Source organism: Cnephaeus nilssonii (genome assembly GCF_951640355.1).
Source record: "Cnephaeus nilssonii genome assembly, chromosome: 16".
NCBI classification, from domain to species: Eukaryota; Metazoa; Chordata; class Mammalia; order Chiroptera; family Vespertilionidae; genus Cnephaeus; species Cnephaeus nilssonii.
This window is the reverse complement of record NC_137087.1, coordinates 45,759,698-45,779,443: the sequence shown is the minus strand read 5'-3', so window position 1 is coordinate 45,779,443 and position 19,746 is coordinate 45,759,698. Positions and strand designations below refer to the sequence as shown.

At 45.0% G+C, this 19,746-nt stretch overlaps 1 protein-coding gene across 3 annotated transcripts in view; it reads right to left on the bottom strand.

The window, feature by feature from the left end:
- WBP1L (WW domain binding protein 1 like) overlaps positions 1-19,746 on the bottom strand; it is a 61,562-nt gene that overhangs the window by 5,976 nt on the left and 35,840 nt on the right. For all 3 annotated transcript variants that reach the window (XM_079794281.1, XM_079794282.1, XM_079794283.1), the window contains 2 exons: positions 10,994-11,096; positions 985-1,146 (listed from right to left, as the gene is read on the bottom strand). In XM_079794281.1, coding sequence (XP_079650407.1) covers positions 985-1,146; positions 10,994-11,096 — 265 coding nt within the window. The remainder of the gene's footprint in view (positions 1-984; positions 1,147-10,993; positions 11,097-19,746) is intronic.

Below are 19,746 nucleotides of genomic sequence, written 5' to 3'. Positions count from 1 at the left end.
AGCACGTCTCCTGTTTCACGGTCAGACTGTCCTCCGTTTATGCCCCATAGGCCTCGGGGTCAGGGACCCTAACTTAGGACTCTCTGACCACTTTTTTCTTCCTTCACCCTTCCAGATGTATACAATGAAGAGGACCTTATTCTGGGAGGTTGTAAATCTGTGTTGTCTCTCACTCTAGTGTGGCTGGAGGTGGTCTGGAAAGACAAACCAAACCTCATCCTGACTCAGATCAAGAGGGGGTGGGTTACCAGTGAAGGGTGAGGGCCTGTCATCCAAGACTAGTAAGAACATGCCAGGTGAGTTATCTTTTCACTGTGCTGAATGCTTTGAGGCACTGATGATCTGATTGTAATTGTTAGCATTTATTGAGCACTTACTATATGCCAGGCACTGTATTAAGCACTTAACCCTTCTAGATGTGAAATTCCACATTTGTGATCACTTTTTTCTATAGAACACATTGCAAAATGGCTTTGGACAAGCTGCAGAGCCAGGCCTCCACTGACTGAGAGGGCCTATGTCTGGAAGCCCAAAGAAGTCAGGTGAGTGCCCTTTAGTGAGTCAGCGAGTTTCTTGATTCTCAGAAAGTCCAAATGTCACCTCCACACACACCTGCCCCTTTCACGGCAGCCTCTGCTCAGCATGATAGTAAACTAAATGGGAGGATTTCGGACCACCGCACTCTAAATCTCAATTCACTCACATCATACATCATCCAACTACCTGCCTAAAACAAATCTGCCAAAGCAGCAGAGAGACCTGGTCAGAACCCAGACAGCGTAGATGTGGAATGGCCCAGTGCACCCCAGCACTGGCTGCTCTGGCTAAACGTGACTGCCCCCTTTTCCTGTACTTCCAAAGCCCTGCTCCGTGCTTGGCAAGGAGGCAAACCCCCAAGGCCTATAGGAGCCCTGGCCACCAACACACACAGTCTGTGTGTCCTGGGCTCCTGAGGGTGGAGTTGGGGGGCTTTGGGGTACGTACTGAAATAAAATGGCAGCGCTGAGTAATTGTGGGCTTCCCGGTAGGCAATCAGGTTGATTTCATGTTGCCGCTGCTGGGCCTGAAGGCGGTGCTTGGCTCGGCGGTGGTGGCAGACACAGCAGCAGCTCAGGATGATGATGATGGTCCACACCAGCCAGAACCCTGGGGGTGGGGAAGCAAGACAGAGAGGCAGGGACATCGTGAACACCAGCCAGAGGGCAGCTCTCAGAACAGGGAGGCTCCCAGCAGTGCCCACCTGGTCAACGCTGGAACTGTCAGGCCTCGCTCAGCGAATTCACATTTAGAACCTGCATTCCATTTTCATACATGTTTGTGCCGAAGTGAAAGACATGTGGGATGGAAGAGGGCAGGATTGTAAGAATGACAGTAAAGGAGGCCACTCAGTCTGGGGGGCCTCTAGGGGCCTTGGGGGAAGGGCAGAGTGCCAAGGCAACTCTCCAGCCTCACTGATCCTCCCATATTTTTGGTTTGATGGGTATTATATATGCTCCCCTTTTAGGACAGTGTACTCTTCCTCTGTTAGGAGACCTCTGAGAGCCCAGCCAGTGTGGCTCAGTGGTTGAACATCAACCCAGGAACCAGGAGGTCACGGTTCAATTCCCGGTCAGGGCACATGCCTGGGTTTCAGGCTCCATCCCCAGTGTGGGGTGTACGGAAAGCAGCCAATCAATGATTCTCTCTCATCACTGATGTTTCTGTCTCTCTCCCGTCCTCTCTGAAATCAATAAAAACATATTTTTAAAAAAGAGATCTCTGAGAAAATGCTCTAGCTTCTCTTAGTGTCCATCTTCTCCCACGAGGACAGCTCCAGGCTTACTTTTGCTGCTGATATCAGGCTACTCACCAAAAGCAAAGAGCCTCTCAAAATCGCCACAACTCAGCTGATTATTAACTACAAAGGGGCCTTGGAGGGGCTGCCTGATAAAGCAATTCTTAGGGTCTTCCTGGTATCATCAAAAGGATATGGGGCTTTTCTCTACCATGTACCCTCCATAATGTAAGAATCCCTAAAGTTAGAAGTGGAAAATTCTAATTGCCTCAGGTCCATCTCTTCCCCAGGGAGTGCAAATGACTTCCTCAGCTCTTGATATAATCTGGTACAATTCCATCTCCTAGTCACACAATCCACTCCCACCTCCTTTTGGCCTGCAGTTGCATTAGACTCAAGGCCATGAGCAGCCTCCCCTCCTTCCACCCTGTTCCAGAGAGGGGTAGAGGAACAGGGGAGAAGGCCCACAGCCCTCTTTTCTCCAGGTGCATTATTTCTTCTCATTTCCCACTGGTTCTTAGTTACTCCTCTCCAATTTTCAAATGTATACAAAAAAGCTTTCTAAATATTTTCTTTAATTAACGAGCAATTTTGTTTAATTAACGAGCAATTTTGTTTTAAAATATATATACACATGGGGGAACTGGAATGAAAAACACAAAAAAGTGACCTATCTTTAAGTAGTGAGATTATGACAAATTTTAATTTTCTTTCCCCAATTATTTTCTTCGTTCAAATTATAAAAATCAAAACAAAGTAAATGAAAACTTAATATATCTGTGATTAATTTTATTTTTGCAGGTTTTTATTTTAAAAATTAATATATTTCTGGATGGATTTTCAAATTACTCTGGGAATATACTCATATAATGAAATGACAGGCGTCATTAAAAATTATTCATAGATACTATTTTTTTAAAGATGTTTCTAATCCTAATATATAAAGAGCCAGGGTCCGTAACATCCAAAACAACCGAACGGATGACTGAACGCCAGGCTATGTGTGCAGCAGGCTCAGGTGGGCGGGGACTGGCGAGCGGGCTTAACTGCTGACCTCTCGGTCCCTCCTGGGTCACGGGCGCCGCAATGACCCAGCACTGACTGCCACTGCCATGGGCGCCACGGTGACCCAACACTGACTGCCGCCGCCAAGGCGGGTGCTATGCGATTGGTCGGGGGGCTCCCCGCTATCGCCCCAGGATCCCCCCGCAGAGGGAGGCCCAGGCCACCAGCCAGGGGGCTCTGCGATCGCCCCAAAGAGGGAGGCCCAGGCCACCAGCCAGGGGGCTCTGTGATCGCCCCAAAGAGGGAGGCCCAGGCTAACCAGCCGGCGGCGGTGGGTGGGGCCTCCCTCTGCCGGGTGATCAATCACAGGGCTCCAGGACTGCGAGAGGGCACAGGCCGGGCTGAAGGAGCCCCCACCCCGAGTGCATGAATTTCGTTCACCGGGCCTCTAGTATTAAATAAAAAAGCAGATTACAAAACAGTATAAAATATGATCCCAATTTTTGCTTTAAAAAGTATATCTAAACATCTAGTAATGATCAGGAAGTTAATCCCAAGGTTATTCCTGGATAACAGGGCATGTTTCTGGTACCAGCTCCTTCATTTTTTGCTTATCTACATTTTCTAATTTTTCTAAGGTGAATGTACTTCTTAGAAATTAAAAAATGGATCTGGCCCTAGCCAGTTTGGCTCAGTGGATAAAGTATCAGCCTGCGGACTGAAGGGTCCCGGGTTCAATTCCAGTCAAGGGCACATGCCTAGGTTTCGGGCTTAATCCCCAGTAGGGGGCCGTACAGGAGGCAGCCAATCAATGATTCTCATCATTGATGTGTCCATCTCTCTCCCCCTCTCTTCCTCTCTGAAATCAATAAAAACATATTTTTAAAAATTTTATCTGAGGAACAATTTGCAGGTAAATTGTCATTAAATGAGAATAGATTATATTATTGTTCATTTATTGTCTATTCTGAATAACTTCAGATTTTTTTCCATTACAAATGCTACATCTAGTTGTTATCATCTGCTTTATAATTATAAATCTGTTTAGAATCTGTTAAGTATTTCCACATGCACTTCTTGCCAGAATGAGCTAACATCATGTTTTTTTTGGTATGCTTTTTGAAAGGCTTCCTGCTCCCTACAGACAGACCTATAAATGAATAGAATCCTGTTTTTTTTGTTTGTACCCAAACACACTATTCTGAAAGATCCCACTGACATTTAGGGTGTGGCCTCTGGCAACAGCTCTTTCTGTTCCCCAGGTGTGTCCCCACTGAGTCTCCCCACAAAGTCAGCCTTTCAGGGTGAGATGGCAAGGCAGTACAGCTGCCAGGCTCTGGCAAGCTGTGTGGCACCTAACTGCTTGTGGTACGTGTTCAATGGAACTTTCTGCAGAGCCCTGGCAACAGGAGAACAGGCGAGGGCAATGGGCGGAGGAATTTCCCCCCATTTTCCCAATAGCAGACAGAAAAACCTCAGTCCCAACCAGAGAACATAAACTTAATTTGAAGTTAGAAGTCTTCTTCCCCTTCCCAGATTCACTACTGACATTTTCTTACTCAACTTACATTTCTCTCCTGTTGCTGGATGACTGAAGACTAGCCAGACACTGTTAGCGGAGCCTGGAGGATGGTGCTGAGGCCAGAAAGGAGCTCTGGGAGAGCACTGGCTACCTGCTGCCATCCTATACCATCTCCTCCAGGTCAATCTAGTTAGCTCCCAGCCTCTTAGGTGGGACTGCATTGGTGAAAGGCTCCGCAAATAAGCACAGTGCATTCTGCTGAAGAGCCTGACTCCAAATGTATTTAAAAGTCACAAAGATTCTGGGCTGAACACTCTTTTTATATTATCTATATTTCTATTTTCCAGCATAACCTTCATATTTCCGTGTTACTTGATAATTTAGAAAATACATTCTTCCATTAGGTCAGGGGTGGGGAACCTTATTCCTGCCAAGGGCCATTTGGATATTTATTACATCATTCGTGGGCCATACAAAATTATCAACTTAAAAATTAGCCTGCTGTATTTGGTCATTTAATTAACTCACTGCTAATGCCTTGGCAGGGCCAAAGCAAATGGTTTCGTGGGCCTTACATGGCCCTGGGGCTGGATGTTCCCCACCCCTGCATTAGATAATCAACATTTAACTCTATTATTTTTTACTTCTTGAGTCATTTTTTTAGTAGTTTCTTACCTAAAGGTAAACCAACTTTTAACTTTCATGCCACAATATACATGATCTAAGGCAGTAGTTCTCAGCTTTTAAATATGCTTAAAACATACACACAGAGAAAACAAAAACACGCTTTTAATAGGAAAAATCTCCTGCATTGGTTTTCACACTGGCCAAATATTTCTGGTTTCCCCTGCTCTAGGCATGTGGGTAGGTTGAACTTCTTGGTCCCTTTTTGATTGGATGAGGCACTGAGACTGGCTTTAACTAATGAATTGGTATTGGAAATGACACATCTTTTAGAGGCCAGGATACTTCTTGCTGATGTGAGACTCTCCATGAGTTTTCCTTCTGCCATGGCAATTGGCAACATTCCAGAGTGTCTGGTCCCAGATGATGAGGTGGGAACAAAACTCCCAACCAATCTGTGACACACACATACTATAGTGTGAGAAGTAAACCTGTTGTTTTAACCCACTAGGAGTTTGGACTTGTTTGTTACTGCAGCATAACCTAGACTGACTGATGCAATGAGTTTATAGGCTTTTCTGGCGAGAGAGAGTATTTAACCAGTTAACTGCCATGCGTCCAAAATGGAAACCATCCCCACTGCGTCTATAGACGTTTGTGGCACACAAAGGGTTAAAGGGTTCAGCAGATTCTTTTTACCCCCATTGATTTTTAGAGAAAGTGAAAAGGAGATGGAGAGACACAGAGAGAGAGAAACATCAATGTGAGACAAATACATCGACTGGTTGCCTCCTGCATGTACCATGAGCTAAGGATCGAGCCTGCAACTGAAGTACGTGCCCTTGACCGGAATCAAACCTGAGACCCTTCAGTCTGCAGGCCAACACTCTATCCACTGAGCCAAACAAGCTAGGGCAGATTAATCAGATTCATAAGCAGATCCTTGATCCAAAAAAAGGCTGCAATCCACTGAACTATAAGTATAATAGAAAAAGAGGGCCTTTTTTTAAAAAAGGAAAAATTAAGCAGGTCAAAGGGGACTGGGGGAAGAAAAGGACAACTGGATTACTGTGTGAATCAAAACTATGGGAAAACTAAAGTTGGGAGCAGAATGGGTCTAGTGGTACGTGTGATGACATAGTAAAGGTCATAGTAAAGGTCCAGAAAAGACCTCTAATGAGCTGGTCCCACTTAATGGAAGGTAGAAGGCATTCTTGTCTGACCCTCACAAAACGGATCCTCCTGGTAGCCATTCTAGTCAAAGCAGTGTCCTATCAACTTTCAAGGGGGAATATCCAGACTAATCCTTCATGGAGTTGTGCCAACTTTTGATCTCTTTGCTAGATTTCACAAACAAGGAAGAGCTTAAGAAAGGAAAACTTAATGAAAGCGACACACAGTGAAAGACAGCATGCCCTCCTTCCCAAACACATACCTACCCAGCGATTAAATCCCTCAATGACAACTTTGAAATTTGTGACCTCATGGTGGGGGGCATTTGTCATGCTAAGCAAAATGGAAACATGCTTTTAAAAACAATCAGAGTCCAATGTTCGCACGGAGTCACGTGCCCCAGAGTTCACAATAAACTTGAGAAAACACCACTCCCCAACTGGCAGGAAATTCCTCCTTAGGAAGCCACAGCATACTGTAAATTAGCTCTCCTTTTACAGGACGGTACGTGACCCCCTGAGCTCCTTATACCTCTCAGCAGGAGCTCCTGCCACTACCACTGTGGAAAAGGCCTGAATTTGGGAAATGACTTCAGAGGACTTGGAATGTAATCTCAAAGACTGGACAAGTTTCCTATAAGCATGACTGCAAATAGAAAAGAGGCAGACAACCTGGGTACAAATCCCAGCGCACAAAACCATTTCCTGGCTTTGTGACCGATCATTTTTTTACTTCCCTCATCTGTAAAATGGGGAGAATGATGCTCTCTACCTACTTGGTCACTGTGAGGAAAATTAGCTAATATATGCAGAGTATTCAGAACCATGCCTGGTATACAAGTTAAGTTCCCAGCTTATTATTACTACTGTTGTTGTTACAGGCATGGTTTTAAATTTCCCTTTTAATCCATAAAAAAGCAAGAGTGAGGAACAAGTCCAAAGTCTGCTTCTAGGTTCTATTCTTGCCTAAATTCATTGGAAAACCAACCCATCTACACTGATCAACCTGCCTTTGTTCTGAAGCCTGGAGAGCTAGGGAACTGGGGTCCAGTCAGGGCTTGGAAGAAGGACCCAACTCCCCGCTCTCCACTTTGCTCAGCAGGGCAAGTGCCCTAGGCCTTCCTTAAGAGCAGCTCAACAATAGGTATCTTAAGACAAACTAAAAATTAAGAAAAAGGTTAATATGTGAAAAGATGGGCAGCATTAACTGAATTTGCTAATAATCTGTTTCATGTCATCTCAGGGAAATTCCACTATCTAGAAACACTCCCCTGTGCCTCATTAAAGCCCCAACCAGGGAAAACTGATGCCTGATTGAAGTTCCCCAAAATCATGTTAGGAGCAGAAATTCCTAACTCTGACCTCTCCCTAGAAAGTGGAGCTGAGTGAATGGAAAGAGCCCCGAGATGAGAATTGGGAGGTCCAGGTTCAGGCTCTTTGGCCTTGAGTATGTTCCTGGCCTCCCCGGGTCTCATTTTTGTTGTTGTTGTTGGTGGTGGTTTGGTTTGGTTGCATCTTTAGGTGGAAAGTAAATATGCACATTCGAGACCCTCCAGGACCTGGGCCCATCACCCTCCAGCCTGGCACTTGGCATTCCGGACGGCTTTGGAGTGAGGAGCACTGACCTTACTACTCAGCTGCATACCCCTGGTCCAGAGACACAGGATGATATGTGTACCTAGCAGGGTGTTCTTAAGGTGAAATGAGACGATGTGCATGAAGAAACTGCATAGTGCCTGGCACTAGGAGAGTTCTATGGACATTAGCACCCATATTATCGCCATTTCTTCCCAGTCAAGCCACAGGGGAAAGATTACCAATGTGATCCATACTCTGTTCTTTCTCACTGGGCCTTGGCCTATGGTGTTCCTCTGCCTGGAAAATCATTCTAACCTTGTCCATGTGTTTAAATCTACCTACCTTTTAAGACCCACTTCAAATGCTACTGCTCCCACCCAGCCTGCCTGCCTCCTATCCAGCCAAAGCCAACTCTCCTTTGGACATTCACAGCAGTTCTGGCAAATACATTCCGCTCTCTACTTTGTGTTACTACAGGGCATTCTTGATGGCAAGGATTCTATCTGCCCACATTTTCCAACACAGAAGAGGCCAGAGCATTCAGCAGGAACTTGTTAGAATTGCAAATTCTCAGGTCCGCCTCAGACCTATTGAATCAAAATATCTGGGAGTAGGGCCCAGAAAACTGTGCTTTAATGAGTCCTCCAGGAAATTCAGATGCTTGCCAAAGTTCAAGAACCACTGAAATAAGGGTTTGCTGAACGAATACATGATTGAATGATGAGTTAAAGTGCAAGTGTGTGTGTGTGTGTGTGTGTGTGTGTGTGTGTGTGTGTCCACGCACGCACATATGTGTGTGTGAGTGACAGTCCTCAGCACACAGGAAAATTCAGCTTAATAGAGATAAAAGGGTTGGTGCAAATGGCATTTTCCCCCCTTGAAGCCTTCTGCCAAGGATTTCCTGGCTGATATTTTCTTCCTTCCAAAGTAAAGAGACAAAAGAATAACCCAAAGCCCATTACTTTCACATTTTAGGCAAAGTTTAGAGGCAATTAGAGGGAATAGGTTTCAAGACCACAAAAAGTACAGTTTTGATGAGAACTGAAACGGCACATTCCGACACTCAACCTCTCTCTATACACATCAGGTGACGGCCAAGACCCTAATAAGGAGGAAAAGCAAGGAATTCTCAGGGGGTGGGACACTCTCTGGGCATCTCCTGACCAAGAAGCCATTCTGAGCACAGGTGAGAGGAAAGTTTTGCTTTTACAGTCTCCGTCCCTGCAGAACTTAGAAAGCATGAACCAACTGGTATAATGGTGAGTCTTTTCTCCTCGTCCAGATTCTGGTTTTCTATCTGGCCTCCCCTTTCCCAGCTGACCATAACTGGAGATATAACTGGCCACTCGTGCAGCTCTTTCTCTGGCTTTTTCAAGCCTCCCTGCCATCTGGGTCTCCCTGTCCCGCCACCCCACCACCCTGCCCTGGCTTCGGTGACCCGATTCTGGTGGCTACTGAGTCTGCTCTGCCAACAGCCCAGGAGGCTCAGTCCGTCTGAGATGGGGCCATCAACTCCAGCCCTTTCCGCAACTGATGGGCCTGGGCCAGGCCCCAGAAAAACAAGCTGTCAGCTTTGTGGCTTTTTGGCAGCCCGGCTTCGACTTTTGTTTTAACAAGGGGTGGGAGGGAGAATTTGAACCCTGTGGTTATCTGCATTTTAAAACATTTAAACAGTGTCTGTCCACCTGCTTGGCACTTTGTGTTCTCCAGTAAGTCCCTCAGCCCCACCCCTTCTAAAATAGCAACAATAATTCTGAGCCTCCTTAGTGGCTGCTTATATATATGGGAGGATTGGGGGGGAAGGGGAATATCCTGAGATCTATCTTCTCCTTGGGGGAGGAGTCTGCACTTGACCCCCAACTGGGATTCCTCAGAAAGGTCCTCAGTCCTCAAAGGGGAAGGACCAGGGTGAAAAGAGGTCCTGTTTTGTAAAAACCACTCCCACTGGCTACAAGATCCTTTTGCTTTTAGAGGAAGTCTTCCTGGCCAAGAGTCTAATTTCCTCTCCATACCAGATAATAGCCCTTCTAGCTGCTTTCTGACCATATCACTGATGTGGGGGGAATAAGGAACTCAGAAAAAAGAGAGGGAATAAATAGGGGCAGGGGTGATGGTGGCAATAAGGGAATGGTTTGACAAACAAGTCCAAAGTTCATTTCCAAATGGAGGGAGTGAGGGGTGCTTAGAATTTTCTGGAGAAACAGTCTATCATTTCCTCTCTCAGCAGACAGTTGTGAGAACCACTGCAGTGATGGTCACCTGCCCTAAGGACTCTCCCATCCTCCCATTCTTCCTCGAGCATCCGATAGTGTCTTGTCTGAGTACCCCAAAGATCAGAGTACAAAGTGTGTTAGTGAACAATATCACCACCCTTGGGCAACTATGGAAGGTACAAGTGGTCCTGGCCTCAACCAAACCAGTGGCAAGACAAGGACTGTCTGTCTCCACAGGGCACTGAGCTGACAGTAACAGGTTGGGTGCACTGGAAAAGCCTCCAGACACTTCAGCTTGAGAGCATGGGGGCTCCCTCTCTCCAGGAGGGCTCTGTAGGCAGGAGCTACAGAAAGATTATCCCTTTGAGAGAGACCCTCAGAAACAGAAGCAGCTCCTTGATGCTCCATGGGGAGTTCCAGAATCTTGTAGTTTTGCTTTGTTTTGTTTTTTAATTGATTTCAGAGAGAGGAAGGGAGGAGGAGATAGAAACATCAATGAAGAGAGAGAATCCTCCTGCATGTCCCCTACTGAGGATCAAACCCGTAAACAGGCATGTGCCCTAACGGGGAATCAAACCGTGACCTCCTGGTTCATAGGTTGATGCTCAACCAGTGAGTCACACTGGCCAGAAACCTTGTGGTTCTTATTTAAAAAATAAATAAAAAATGGATTTACAGCCATTCACAGAGCCCAGCTCGGCATTCACAGCAGCTTAGCTGCTGAAACCTCTCTTCACAAAGAGGGCAAGCCTGGGAGTCTGGGATGCCCATGGAAAGGCCTAAGGTTATCACTGCTCGGCACACACTGAAATGAGCATCGAGGAGAACCCAGGCAGGAGTTTCTGCAGCAGACCTGGTAACCACAGCCTCTTGAGAAGGCCCAGACCATATTCTTCAGTCTCTAGCCCACAATGTCCAAAGACCATCAGAGCCCGCCTCCTCTACAGAGGAATCACTTCTGGAACCAGGAAATTGATTCTACTTGCCAACACTGCCCCCAAGAGAATGAGAAAAAGGCTGACCAGTCCCCGGTTTTCCAATGACAATGAGCAGAGGCAGTAACCGGCACCCCAGGGCTCCAAGAAACCTCCAGGCAAGAACTTACACCAGAGTTCATAGTAGTAGTTGCAGCACTGAGACTGTCCACAGCAGTGTCCTGTGTCACAGATGTAGCTCTGATTGTTGGTACCCACACAGGTTTCCTTATCCTAAAAAATAAATAAATAAATAAAACTTAGCATATTAAATTACTTCTCATCCCCCTCTTTCTGGTCATCTGCTCAATCTCCACCAAAATGGTTTGTATCAATATTTATTCCATTAAGAAAAAAATATTAGAGAGAACAGCAAATTTAAGGGGGGAGGGAAAATGGTTTATTAAAGGGAGAAGAGGCCCTGGGCCAGGAAGCTCAGTTGGTTGGAGCATCGTCTCAATGTGCTAAGGCTGTGGGTTCGATCACCGGTCAGGGGATGTACAAGGGTCCACCAATGAATGCTTAAATAAGTGGAATGGCACATCAATGTTTCTCTCCTCTCTCTCTCTCTCTCTCTCTCTCTCTCTCTCTCTCTCTCTCTCTCTCTTGGATATAAAATGCTTTAACCCTTTGCACTCGCTTGCTTTTTTCTCGATTCCTTTATTCTAATGCTAACTGTGTCGAGTCACACTCGACATCCGAGTGCAAAAGGTTAAATTATACCCACAGCTCTGGCCGGTGTGGCTCAGTTCCTTGAGTGTTGTCCTGTGCATCAAAAGGTTGCTGGTTTGATTTCCAGTCAAGGCACATGCCCAAGTTTATGGGTTCGATCCCTGGTTGGGGTGTGTGGGGAAGGCAGCCAATCAAAATGGCACATCAATGTTTCTCTCCTCTCTCTCTCTCTCTCTCTCTCTCTCTAAGTCAATTATTTTTTTAAGGTCCACATTAAAAAAAAAAAAAGGGAAAAAGAGGATTCAGCACACACAGCTGACTGCTAAAGAGCAGAGTTCTCAGACAGTAAAGGGTTATGTCATTTTCTTTATACCCAAGCAGAAACACTGGATATTCCAGTGTTATTTAAACTCAGCTGGTAACAAGGTGATGATTCTCCTGTAATGAGCAGTGGTTTTAAATAAAACCAGCTTTTCTGTGAAAGTTCCTGGAATAATTAATGCAGTATGGATTCTAAGATTAGGATTAGCATCTAGTCAGGCATTCCATCCTCCCTTCAAAACACAAGATCTCCAAGGTTAATTACACTGTGATTCAAACAAAGGCTAAAAAACCAGCTACTAAATTCTTCACTTTTAAGAGGTGACCTGCTCAAGTGACCTAGTCCAAATTCAATTTGCTAGATCATTTTTAGCATATTGAATGATCTCTTAATAATCTTGACTGGATATAGGTTCATATTATCCCTTCTCAGGGACAGCTACAGAAAAGGTACTGCTGGGTAACCATCTAGCAGTTTTTTGCCAAATTCTATTCGCAGCACTGGGGAATGGAAATGGAGGTGAAAAAGATTTTTTACACTTCATACTTTAAATACGAAATATCCCACCAGCCAACCTGAACTTCAGCCCAAAATGTTCTCTGGACCACAATGTATATGATGAGACCTGTAAATCAATCACCTGCTCTATCTGGCTTTCAACATTTCTTTATTCTAAAGAAGTAACACATGGATTTACAGAACACTGTTTTGTGCTAAGCACTGAGCTGGGTAAGAGGACTATGCAAAGATAAATAAATAAGACATTGTTCCTATCCTCAAAAAGCTCAGAGTTAAGAAGGGAAAAAACCCTACTCAGCAAAGAAACTCAAACCACAGTATTGTATTTGCTGCTACTCAGGCTGACCCTGCCCACAGCACACATCCGGGCAGATGCCTGCCAGTGGAAACCTAAGTCACATGGTCAGTTCATGCTCTCTGGACCTGGCTTTCCTAGTCTATCTACTTCGCCAAGGGTATAAACAAAGCATGCCAGTGACTCTCTACAGGGATAGGGGCCTGAGAGCAACAATACAGGTACCTGAAGCCATAAGAAGGGCTAAAAACCAGATCCCTGGCTCAGTGCAGGTTTCTACCACACATCCTCAGATGTTTCCTGGTCTTTAAAGAATCTTACACCCCCGTGTAAAGGGGTTTAGGAAGAAGAAACATGGGAAAGGCATTTGTAAACTGACAATGAGGGTTTCACAATATTGCAAACAATTCTTCCTATCTTTGCCTTCCTGTGTATACCATATACGGAATACAATCACCTGTAAGGCCTGGCGCACATGGAGAAAGCAGATCTGTGCTCACTTTTGCTAGATCACACGCTCCCTGACTTCAGAGTAAAACACTGCTTTCATAAGGATATCAAAAAGTTTCTCCCAGCCTGGCCGGCATGGCTCAGTGTTGGAGCATCGACCTATGATCCAGGTCACAGTTTGATTCCCAGTCAGGGCACATGCCTGGGCTGCAGGCTTGATCCCCAGTGGGGACGGTGCAGGAGGCAGCCAATTAATGATTCTCTCTCATCACTGATGTTTCTATCTCTCTTTCCCTCTCCCTTCCTCTTACTCTAAAAAACAAACAAACAAACAAACAAAAAACCCAAACTTTTTTAAAAAAGCTTCTCCCAAGTCTAACAAGCCTGGAAATACCGTTCTTCTGACACTGGCTCACAAGAACACAGTTCAAAAATGTCCACATAGAGGCTGTGCTGTCTATACCCTGACACATTAAAGAATCCAGTGATACTTCTGCCTCGGGAAAATTTACCAGATGAGGTCCAGGCTCTGAACACAGTAGCCAACTGGTCCTAAGTGAGGCGTGGAATGGAACATGTTTGAAATCTAGACAAGTGGCATCCTCATGACCTACTGGTGTCGGCTTTTCTCTTGGCTCTTCCATCCCCTGAGGCAGGAAGCCTGATATAAACAGGAGCCCACACTTTTTTCCAGGGACAGCAGAACTGTAGTAGCATCCTTTAATACAGAGTTCTCCCAACACTAACCAATATATCTCATCTGTCCTTCCTCTGCCCCCAGACAGAGTCCCCAAGCTGCTTGGGATGGTTTTGATTATGGGAATTGTCATTTTCTGCTGCAGGAGAAAGGAAAGACGGTGAGCAGTTAAGGAATGTGAATATATAAGTGGACTCATGGACCTTTAGCAAAGAAAAAAATGAAGATTGGGGTAGTGAGATGTGTTAAGGTGAACTCCTCCAGAGACAGAGAGACTTGCCGGTGTGAGAAAAAAATCCAGGTGCCTTGCGTTTGGTGCCAGCTCTGCCACAATAGAGGAACAGAACTTTGGTTAAGTTCCTCAGTGGTCCTAAGACTTATTAAGATGCTCTCTAATGTCCCTTCAACCCTAAGTAAGGCTTTATCATCCTACCCACCACCCATCCCCTCTGACATAACAGCCTGAGTCAACTCAAGAGCTCCTGTAATCTCTGTCTCCTCTCATTCAAAGTGACAGCAAAGAACAGTGACGTGCAAATGCTGCTTGGTGCTTTCCACCCTCTCCTGACAATGAGGGTTTCTAACTGACGTGGCAGTCAATTAGAATGGCTTAACAGTGGGTTACCCAATGGACTCTCACAGACCTCACATGGATCAAGATCTATCAGGCAGAAGTGATTAAGAGTTAGTCAGACCTGGGTTCAAAACCCAGTTTATTAACTTATTAAGCCCACTATGCTTATTAACTGTGTGAGCATGGGTAAGTTACTTAACTTCTCTGAGCTTTTAATATCAATATTATTTTGTGAGCCATTATTGTCAGCATGAAAGATCATCCAAACAGCACTTTGCATTCACTTAGAACTCTTTCAGAATAGTAAAGTTCACTGGCTGCTCCAGAGACACAAAGAATAGAAAAAGGAACTGGAGAGCATGCAATGGAAAGTTCAAATATGGAAAATTCTCAGCACCCTTTATGATCATCCTTTGCTTTTCTCCCAAGCATCTTTAAGTACTTTACACACATACGTTGTTCAAGCCAACTCTTGAGGAGTGACAAGTAAATATCCCTCCCACCCCTTTCTGCAGAGAGGAACCAGAGAATGAACTGCACTCTCCCTATGGGCAGGAGCTCTTGTCTCCTTATCCTCCTTCCCGACCTCCAGTATAAGCACAGTGCTTGGCACACAAAGGTTTGCTTAATGAAACAATGGCAACACAACCTTCATAAAGACAGAGCAACTTGGGATGCATAATATAGCTAATGTATACTTGAACACTTGTTATGTGCCAGGCACTGTTTTTTAAATGCTTTACATGTATTCCTTTATCTGAACTTGAAAGCAACACTATGAAATGGGTAGTATCAGGGAATTGAGGCCAAGAGAGGCTAAGTAATTTGCCTAAGATCACACAGCTAGGAAGTAAAGCAATCTAGTTTGTCAGACTTTAGAGCCTGAGTTTTTACCTATTATTAAGCTACTAGAGGCCTGGTGCATGAAAATTCATGCACTGAAGGGGGGGTCCCTCAGCCCAGCCTACCCCCTCTCACAGTCCGGGAGCCCTCAGGGGCAGGAGGCAACCTGGCGGTCAGGGGAAGGCAATGCCCCATCACACTTCTGCTGCTGCCACTGCTGGCAGCGCAAGCCTTGGCCAGCCCTGGTTGGTTACCTGAGCCTCGGGCGACCCTGGGCGGCTGGGCAGCCAACATCCGAGGTTTGCCTGCACCTTGGTCCAGCCCTGGGTGGCTGGGGGGCTGAGGGGACTGGGGGACTCCAGAGGCAGGCACATGGAGCAGCCAGACCTGCCCGGGGGCAGGCCTGGCCGTGCCGTGCACCTGCCACCCCGGTGGAGCTGAGGGGACTGGGCGCCACCATCTTTGAGGGTGTGGCAGTCAATTAGCATATTCCCTCCTTATTGGCTGTGGGCTCTGCCATATCTGTGAGGGTGTGACAGTCAATTAGCATGTTCCCTCTTTATTAGATAGGAAAGCCTCTTTGTTTGAAGTTGTACTTTCTCAGTTGCTTTTACCACTTCAGTTGCTTAAATAAATCCAATAAAAGCCCAAATCAAATAAAATCAACATTGGGTCTTTGGTAGGAAAGATAAGGATCCTGTTCTGTGCAGCTCTTTGACTTTGAGAACAGGATCTTTCCTTTTCTACTTGGCAGGGAGGAGAGGCAACACGGGACTCCTCCCTTCTTTGCTCAAAAGGTCATACTTTCACATCCTGATTTTCTGAAGAGCAGAATGGTGTTTCATCCCAGTGTGGAACACAGGGTCTACACTCCTTCCTTCAACATTTACTGAGTACCCTGCATCAGTACTGAGCTGGAGGTGGGGAACACAATAGAAAAATGGCTAAAAACTGTCATGATCCCTGTCCTTGAGGAGCTTGCAGTCTCATGAAAATAATAATAGCAATAATAATAATGTAACCACGTGAGTAGGAAGGGAAAATACATGATTCAGTGAGAGTTACAAGACCTAAGAGCTAGTCATAAAAAGGTCCAGAACAGCTTCTGGGAGGAAGGTATGCTGGAACTGTGATCGTCAGGATGGCTGGAAAGTTAGTAACGAGGGAAGAGGGACGGGAAGAACATTACAGGCTGAGGAAAGGAAACAAGCAAAGCACTTTAGCTAGGAATGGTTGGGGAAGCAGGTAGGAAAGCTAGGTAAGCAGGAACCAGACTGCGCAAGGAGGTGACAAGATCAGATTGCATTTTATTAATTTTGTTTGTTTGTTTGTTTTCAGATTTGCATTTTAAAGATACCTTCTTCCTGGCAGTTTTCATCTGCTTAAAACTCCAAGGCCAAAAAATGCTAGAAAGGTAAAACTTCACATAAATGAACTTTGTGCAAATAACTTGTGCTTTTAGGCTGAGGTCTTTAACCTCAGGGAGGACTGTGGCAATGACCATTGGGATCCTCGTGCCTTAAGGTATGTGCCTTCAAGTCCTGATACCACAGTGACCGACTCCAAGACCTGGGGCACATATGGTCACTAAACAAAAAGCACAGGCACAAAGAAGCAGCAAGAATGACCAACACCGAACTGGAAAGAACATTTATTACAACGGAAAAGGATGAACAGCATGCCTTTTGCACATATGCAAAAAATTATCTCATCTCTTTGGTGGCAGCATAAACTGTGGGACTAACAACATTTTCCTTAAGAGTTTCCAGGTCTTATAGTTGCTATTCTTAGCTGAGCCACTGTAAAGGTCAATTTAATCAGCACAAGAACTTTCAAAGTGCCAGCATAAAAAGAGACACTGGGCAGTAATAGTTGCCCAGGGATGTTTTTAATTTGCCAATTTATGGGGCTGGAAAAATCTGCTAGCAACTGGCAACAGCATCTTCATGTTCTTAGGAAAGCACTGAAGTTTTAAAGTAAAAAAATAGGAAAAGTAATACTTCACAGGATGTTCAGGCACAGGACACTAACTACTTTGGCTGCTAGAGATGAATGAATTTGGAGCACAACTTCTGGCTTTCTTTACAGGGAAAATAAATGGTTTCTAATGGAAACGCCCAATTCCACAAATCAAATATGTATTGAAATTCTTTCCCCAAGTGCCAGGCACTGTGCTGGATGCTACAACTACAGCAATGAGCTAGCGATTCTCAGGGAAGAGATCCTGCTTCTGGCAATACTGCTGGGTAGGTAACTTAAAAACTCTCCTGTCAGAACCCCTAGAAATACTGGCTCCATAACAATATCCTTTTAATTACACAGCTGAGCTTGCAAGAAAGCAAGGAGGATCCCCAGGGGCCAAAAAATGTGGGAAACTACACTGGTAAATGAGGTCAAGCCTTCCCAGTTGCCCTGGAAAGTGGCTGTTTATTGCTCTTGGGCCTACCTGAAACAGGGACTTGGAACTAAGCACCAATATAAAGTGAGAATTCTCAAAGAGAGAGAAAGCAGACTAGAAAAACAACTAGCCCATTGGTGTGTATACATTTTTTGGGGACACACTGTATTTTACAATAAGAAAGTTAAGCTCACTTTTTCCCTAATACTTTTGAAGAGCTGGGAAAATAAGTAGAATTGTCCAAAGGCACATATTTTGAAGCTACGGAAGAATTGGGGGTAAAGGAAAGTAAGCTCTGACAGGGGAATGATTCAGCAAGGAGTCCTGGCCTATCCAACCTCCGGCTATCTGATGGTAGGGGTTGTTATATACTACTTTTGTCTGAGTCACAATGTGCACTATACATGACAATGACGCCTTTAAGCTTTATTAGCTAAAGAAGCTCTGATAAAGGGCAGGCCATTGTTAAGAAGCTGGCCAAGACTCTGCTTTGTATATTAGGAAAGAACTGGTATATTAGGAAAGAACTTTTATGCTGTTTGATTGAGTTCAGTAATTTTCCAAAAAGACAAATAGCGTGGGGCAGGTTTCCCTAACCAAGCCAGTAAATCTTATCTGATAAGATTCAGCCTCGTCCCTCAAATTGGATAGTGTGCCCTTAAGACCTCTGGACTCCAGCTTGCTGGGCTCAGGAATACCCAGTCTCCCACCCTCTAGTTGTAAAGGGCCTTTAAGGGTAAAGCCAAAGACTGGAGCTACTGACAAGACTTGAGAAAAGCCTAGAATCAATGGGAGCAACTGCTGCTTCAAGATTTGGCTAAAGTGTGTGCTGCTGAAAGGTAGTCCCAAAAGCCCCTGATGTAGCAGGGACAGGTGAGGGCCTCCTGGAATAAATTTATCAGTCTTCTCTTAAAGACTGACACTCCAAGAATCTGAGGAAGGGCAATACAGTGAATCCTGGGTGGGGGGGCATGCAGGAGACAGCAGATCAATGATTCTCTCTCATCATTGATGTTTCTATCCCTCTCCCTCTCTCTTAAAATCAATAAAAACAAATTTTAAAATAAATAAATAAATAAATAAAACACACTTCCCTGATTATGCTCACATATATTCAAGTTTGAGAAGCATTGCCCTAGATTTATAATAAACGTAAAATATACACAGTTCTTGCTCCCTAAAAGTGGAATAGTCTAATATTCTTTTTCTAGAATCCCAAACACATCCCAACATAGTTTCCCCTCAAGAATAGCCATTTTGAATCAAGACATTAAATTATTTATAACCTCTCTACCTCAATCCATAGAAATATACATACAGTATACCACAAGCATAATTTTTTAAAGTAATATGTCAGTTGGGTGCATTCCTATCAACTCTAGCACTGCTGCTGCCAAAGCTGCATTGCAACTGGATCCTCATTAAATAGCCCCCAAACAGAGCAGCCAGCAAATAAATTAAAATCCATTTCCTGTGTTGCTATTAGGAACCTGAATAACAAACTCAGATAAAGCCACTTGACCCTGGTAGGAAACTCTCAGAGCAAAGACTGGAAGTTGCAACATATCCCATGGTTTTATTAAAGGCTACTTGTCAGCGCAAGCAGGCCTGCAGGGTCTGGCTGGCTGCAGCAGTACTGGACATTGCATTAATGTGTCACTCTTCCCCCCTGGACATTTAGAAGGAAAAGCAGTCCTACCTCATGGTTCCCCCAGACAATCCCTCATCACTGGTCTCTCTCTCTCTCTTTTTTAAGAGATACACCTCTTTTCTTTTTTTAAATTGTTTTTAATTGATTTTAGAGAGAGGAAGGGAGAGGGGGAGAGAGAGTGTGGGAGAAACATCGATATGAGAGAGAAACATTGATCGGTTGCCTCCCCGACCAGGGATCAAACCCACAACCTGGGTATGTGCCCTGATCAGAAATCAAACCAGTGAGTGACCTTTTGGTACATGGGATGAGCTCAACCAACTCAGCCACACCAGCCAGGGCTCATCACTGGTTTCTTCTGTCACAGATAAATACGAGAAATGTGGCATTTCAGCAAGAGCTAGTGCAGAGTCGAGAAACAAAATAGCAGGCAGCATGTGACAGAGCAGGTGGGCAATTCAGC